The 6,000-nt window shown below is 46.3% G+C and overlaps 1 protein-coding gene across 1 annotated transcript in view; it reads left to right on the top strand.

Annotated features, from left to right (window-relative positions):
- The first annotated feature begins 311 nt into the window (after positions 1-311).
- The window catches only part of LOC145358638 (thimet oligopeptidase-like), a 29,260-nt gene continuing 23,571 nt past the window's right edge, over positions 312-6,000 (top strand). Inside the window, exon 1 of the mRNA XM_080212857.1 lies at positions 312-678. Coding sequence (XP_080068983.1) covers positions 456-678 — 223 coding nt within the window. The 5' untranslated portion in view covers positions 312-455. The remainder of the gene's footprint in view (positions 679-6,000) is intronic.

The following is a 6,000-nucleotide window of genomic DNA, read 5'->3' as shown; positions in this document are numbered from 1 at the left end:
AAGTAGGAGCAGGAATAAGCCAACTTGTTGTTGTTGCTGGACAGGTGCGAATCTAAGTCACACGTATACCTTTAAAGATGCTAATAACCCCCGTCAATCATATGTGATTGACATCAGACATAACCAATAGGCGCGGACTAATGGAATACATTCAGCCAGTCAGAGTTAGAGGTGCGCTGTTCCCGGCCCTTTGGTGTGATTGACGGTTCTGTGGACCAATCGAAATGGTGGGTAATGGGCTGTGTTGGCGAATTGACCAATAGGGATGAGAGGGCGGTGCGGGCGCGATGAGAGGGTGGCGGGATTTGGCTGTTGCCGTTGGCAGGCGGCTGGGGTTTGAATCGCGGCGTGACAGCATCGTGGCCGGCTTGTCAGTGCGGAAGGCCGTCAAAGTGTTCCGGGTCTCCCCCCATCCACCCGCCTTCGTTCCTTTCAGCCACAGAAAATTCAGCGCCATGTCTCCCACCGGCGAGTCTCTGATGGGCGGCGGTGGCGGTGAGCCCGAGGGCCTCAACCAGCTGCGCTGGAACCTCAGCCGGCAGCAGATGGAGCAGGAGGTGGAGGCCCTGATCCGCCGCACCAAGCAGGTATACGACCGAGTGGGCTCGCTGGAGCTGGCTGAGGTGAACTACGAGAACACGCTGAAGGAGCTGGCCGACATCGAGGTGGAGTACATGGGTAAGGCTGGTCTGGCGGGGGACGGGGTGCAGTTTGTGGAGTAGTCCACCCTGCCCCCCCGGCAGAGTGGGCTAGGGGAGACCCTCCCCCCCCCTCCCCCGCCCCTGGCAGAGTGGGCTCGGGGAGACCCTCCCCCCCCCCTCCCCCGCCCCTGGCAGAGTGGGCTTGGGGAGACCCTCCCCCCCCCTCCCCCGCCCCTGGCAGAGTGGGCTTGGGGAGACCCTCCCCCCCCCTCCCCCGCCCCCGGCAGAGTGGGCTAGGGGAGACCCTCCCCCCCCCTCCCCCGCCCCTGGCAGAGTGGGCTCGGGGAGACCCTCCCCCCCCCTCCCCCGCCCCTGGCAGAGTGGGCTCGGGGAGACCCTCCCCCCCCCTCCCCCGCCCCTGGCAGAGTGGGCTCGGGGAGACCCTCCCCCCCCTCCCCCGCCCCTGGCAGAGTGGGCTCGGGGAGACCCTCCCCCCCTCCCCCGCCCCTGGCAGAGTGGGCTCGGGGAGACCCTCCCCCCCCCCCCCCCCGCCCCTGCAGAGCGGGCTCGGGGAGACCCTTCCCCTGCCCCCGGCAGAGTGGGCTAGGGGAGACCCTCCCCCCCCCCCCCCCCCCCCCCAAAATCCTGGGCAGTGTGGGCCAGGGGAGACCCTGCCCACCCCCCAAACCCTGGGCAGAGTGGGCCAGGGGAGACCCTGCCCCCCCAACCCTGAGCAGAGTGGGCTAGGGCAACATTGTCAATAATAACTTTCAAAGGAATCCCTATAGTGCAGAAAGAGGCCATTTGGTCCATCGAGTCTGCATTGACCACAATCCCATCCAGGCTCTATCCCCATAACCACATGCATTTACTCTGCTAATCCCTCTGGCACAAAAGGGCAATTTAGCACAGCCAACCCACTTAAACTGCACATCTTTCGGACTGTGGGAGGAAACTGGAGCACCTGGAGGAAACCCATACAGACATGGGGAGGACGTGTAAACTCCACACAGACAGTGATCCAAGCTGGGAATCAAATCTGGGCCCTTGGAGCTATGAGGCAGCCGTGCTAATCACTGTCAGAGAATGGGATATTTGGATAGAAAAGAAGTTGCACACCTAGTGGGAAACGATAGGGTGTTGGAAGAAATGAAACAACCCTTTACACAAGCCAGTACAGGCATAATGGGCTGAAAGACTTCCTTCTATGCTCTTTTGTTTTATAAATGTTTGAAGATACAGGCCTATTGAGAAGACAAGCAGGCTAATAGGATTAGTTTTAGATTGTTCTAATGAAGACCACTTGCAAAGGACTTGTTGACACATCACTCCTGTCCATACTGACTGAAAAAGGCTCTTAGTAAAGCAACGTGTTGATTTTAAAATTCTCATCCTCATTTAATCTTTCAACCGCCAGGAGAGAGGCTAATTGTTCAAAATAATAGATATGGATAAACTGTAGGCTAAAGGCAATGGTTGGGACTACTTCCAGAGATAATAATTCAGAAAAAAAAAGGCACTCGAAGGAGCATCTTTTAATAGTTGACAGCCAACATGGATGTGGAGAATACAGTCTGTACTCCAGTTGACACTGTTTTTGAACTTTCAAATGGCATTTAGTAAAATGCCACATAACAGATTGGTTAGCAAATTTGAAACCCATGGAATTTAAAAGAGTAGTGGCGGATTGGATTCAAAATTGGCTTTGAAACAGAAAGTAACTGACAGCTAATTTTCAGACTGGCAGGGACTATAAACTGGTATCCCCAAAGGATCAGTATTAAATCCATCGTTGTTTTTAATATATGCATTACATTGTCTGGAAAAGAGATGTCACAATTTCAAAGTCAGTAGACGGCAAAAAGTTGGAAATACAGTAAACATTGAGAAGGAACAGTAGCAGACTTCAGGATAGACTGGCAAGCTTAAAGCTTTAGGTTAGACCTCAGCTGAAGTCCGGTGGTTAATTACGTACACTACATGGCAGGAATTGAGAAGAATTTGGAGGAGATTCATTCATGTAGTAACAGGAACGAGGGATTTCAGAATAAGGAAACTTGATTTGTTCTCATTAGAGCAGAGATTAAGCAAAGCTTTAATTGGACTGGTCAAAACTATCAAGGATATTGATAAAGTGGATATGGAGTCGTATTTCCACCAGCAGGTAAGCTATCATAGGACACAAAGTTAAGATAATTAGTAAAAGAACCAGGGAGCACGAGGAGAATTGTCACGATGAGTTCTGAAAGGGCAGTGAGTGGCAGTAGTTTCAACCTTGATTTACAGTTGAAAAAGGAAAAAAACTACGGGTGTTTAGGGGAAAGAGCAGGGGGTAGGACTAATGGGATTACTCTTTCAAACTGCCAGTGCACACAGGTACGATGATTTCCATCAATGCTGTGCAATCATATAAATAATAGCACTCAAAACTGAAGTCCTAGTGAAAATAGTTAGTTCAAAAGGAAAGCTTTTTGTTAGCAATGCAATTTGATATAATTTTAGAAGATGTATCAGCTGTGGTTGACATCATTTCCAAACAAACAAATCATTTTTAGTTTCTTTATCCAGGAAATATCTCCTGCAGGGATGAGGAACTAAATGGTTTCCTTCTATACTGTAACCATTCTGAATCTCAAGTATAGAGAGAGTATAAGCAGATTAAGACAAATTAGCAATACAGTTCTGTTATTGTTCTGTGAGTCCTTGGATTTTTTTTAAACCAAAATGCACACTTTGATACTCTTTGAAGTCTGGTCATAGTGCAGTAACCTGTAAACACAGGTAACCTAAATTAAGACTTACCCGTCAGATTCTTAGAACCACACATATTTACAGCACAGACATAAGTCACTCAGACCACCACTACTCTTTTAAATTCCATGGGTTTCAAATTTGCTAACCAATCTATTATGTGGCATTTTATCGAATGCCATTTGAAAGTTCAAAAACACAGTGTCAACTGGAGTACAGATTGTATTCTCCACATCCACGTTAGTGTCAATTATTAAAAGATGCTCCTTCAAGTGACTATTTTTTCCTTGAATTATTATCTCTGGAAGTTGTCCCACCATTGTCTTTAGCCTACAGTTAATCTGTATCTATTATTTTGAACAATTAGCCTCTCTCCTGGAGATTGAAACATTAAATGAGGATGAGAATTTTAAAATCAACACATTGCTTTACTAAGAGCCTTTTTTAGTCAGTATGGACAGGAAGTGATGTGTCAACAAGTCCTTTGCGAGTTCACCCAGAGTGATGAATCTGTGGAATTCATTACCACAGAATGTACTTGAGGCCAAAATGTAGTCTGATTTCAAAAAGAAATTAGATGTAGCTCATAGGACTAAAGGGATCAAGATATGGGAGGGAGGAAGGATCAGGATATTGAATTTGATTATCAGCTCTGATCAAAATGAATGATGAAGCAGGCTCGAAGGGCCAAATGGCCGACTCCTGCTTCTATTTTCTACGTAAAGACACAGGCAGGAGAGTTTTGGATGACCACAAGTTTACAGAATGAGTTGGAATAAGTGAAGCTGGAAGTAACAAAATAACGAGTGAAGGCCTCAGCAGCAAACAAACACTGAAGATTCTGCTGAAGTGAACTCTAGTGTTGACAGAATTGGCTTATCTATAATATCCCATTATGTTGAAAAGGTTTCTGGAATATGTTTAGACTTTAAAGTCGTTGTGGCTGCTGGAACTGTATTCTGTTTGATGACAAAAGGTGAACCTTGTAGGGAAGAATAATAAAACTGACTTGTCATTTCTTGAGCTGTGGATGAAAGTCAGTTGCTCTGTTTATTTTGTGACAATCCTTATGCAGTTTTATAATAGAAATACTTCCTATAAAACCAAAACGTTGGGTGAAGTTGGAGACAACCGCAAGAACCAGATTTAAAGAGAGAAGCCAGATACCCAACATAAATTAAAAGTTTGGTGACATGGCTGGGTACCTGCAAAATTGTGTGTCAACTTGAATGCATGTGATAATCCAAGACAAAGGAATATTGAAATCCTTGAAGTGGATCCTTGGTGAAGGCACCTGAGAGGAAACGTTATTTGAAAGACGATTCCAAGGTGTGTTTCCTGAGTGGAGTTTGAAAACATTTGTGTGGTAGTCAGAGTTCCAGTGAGACCAGGTGGCTTACAGCGTAACAAGCATCAGTGGGGAATTTGATGAGAAATTGACAGAAGTTATATCGAATGATACTGGGTTTCAGTGTGTCATGTGTCTGACACAGTTGACCTATTTGTTTACGTGGCCATGTACGTATCAAGAACATATGTTGTAACTTGTGTTATCCTTTAAAAATCTGTGTACACGTGTGAAGATATTGGTGAGGTAAAGGAGCATTGTGTTATAGTCAACAGTTTCATGTTTAATAAATGTTTTAATTTTTGGTTAAAAGTTAATTGGCAGCCCTGTGACTTTTCATCCACATCACTAAATGGAAAAATTGGAAGTTATGGTCTGTTAGGCCAGAGTTGCTCACTGGTATCTGACTGGCCAGTAGTAACATCAGCTGGGATCGTAACATTTGCGACTTTCACACATGAATGTTTGGGTTGTGCTTGCTGAGGGAGACAGGTTGGGTTGAATATAATCCAGCAAACTCCTTGGGGAATGCTTTATAAATAAATACACACTGTCCTGAACTCAATTTCCTTACTGTTAGTGGTTAATGGTGTGTGTCTTCTGATGTTTGTTGTCAGACTTCTTGCTGTCTTTTATGTCAGCAGTTTGTTGTTGAGACTTGTAAAGATCAGCAACCCACAAGGTAGCAAACGCATGTGGAATCAAACACTCTCATAAATCATCAGTTGCCGAAAGTAAGCATGCAGGTGCAGTAGGCAGTGAAGAAGGCAACTGGTATGTTGGCCTTCATAGTGAGAGGATAGGAATATTTTGCTACAATTGCATAAGACGTTGGTGAGGCCACACCTGGATTATTGTGTACAGTTTTGGTGTCCTTATCTAAGGAAGGATGTCCTTGTTATAGAGGGAATGCAGCAAAAGTTTATCAGGCTGATTCCTGGAATGGCAGGACTGTCATATTATAGAATCCCTACAGTGCAGAAGGCAGCCATTCAGCCCATCGAGTCTGCACCACCCACAAGCCCACCCGGCCCCTATCCCCATAACCCCTTGGATTTACCCTAGCTAGTCCCACTGATACTAAGGGTCAATTTAGCATGACCAATCCACCTATTCTGCGCACCTTTGGAAAGAAACTGGAGTACCTGGAGGAAACCCACCCAGACACAGGGAGAATGTGCAAACTCCACAAGACAGTGACCCAAAATGAGAACTGAACCCAAGTCCTTGGTGCTGTGAGACAGCAGTGCCGACCACTGT

Source organism: Carcharhinus amblyrhynchos, chromosome 26 (assembly GCF_965287045.1).
Source record: "Carcharhinus amblyrhynchos chromosome 26, sCarAmb.v2.hapA, whole genome shotgun sequence".
Lineage (NCBI taxonomy): Eukaryota > Metazoa > Chordata > Chondrichthyes > Carcharhiniformes > Carcharhinidae > Carcharhinus > Carcharhinus amblyrhynchos.
The sequence above is the reverse complement of the archived record's forward strand: the minus strand, read 5'-3'. Positions and strand labels throughout refer to the sequence as shown.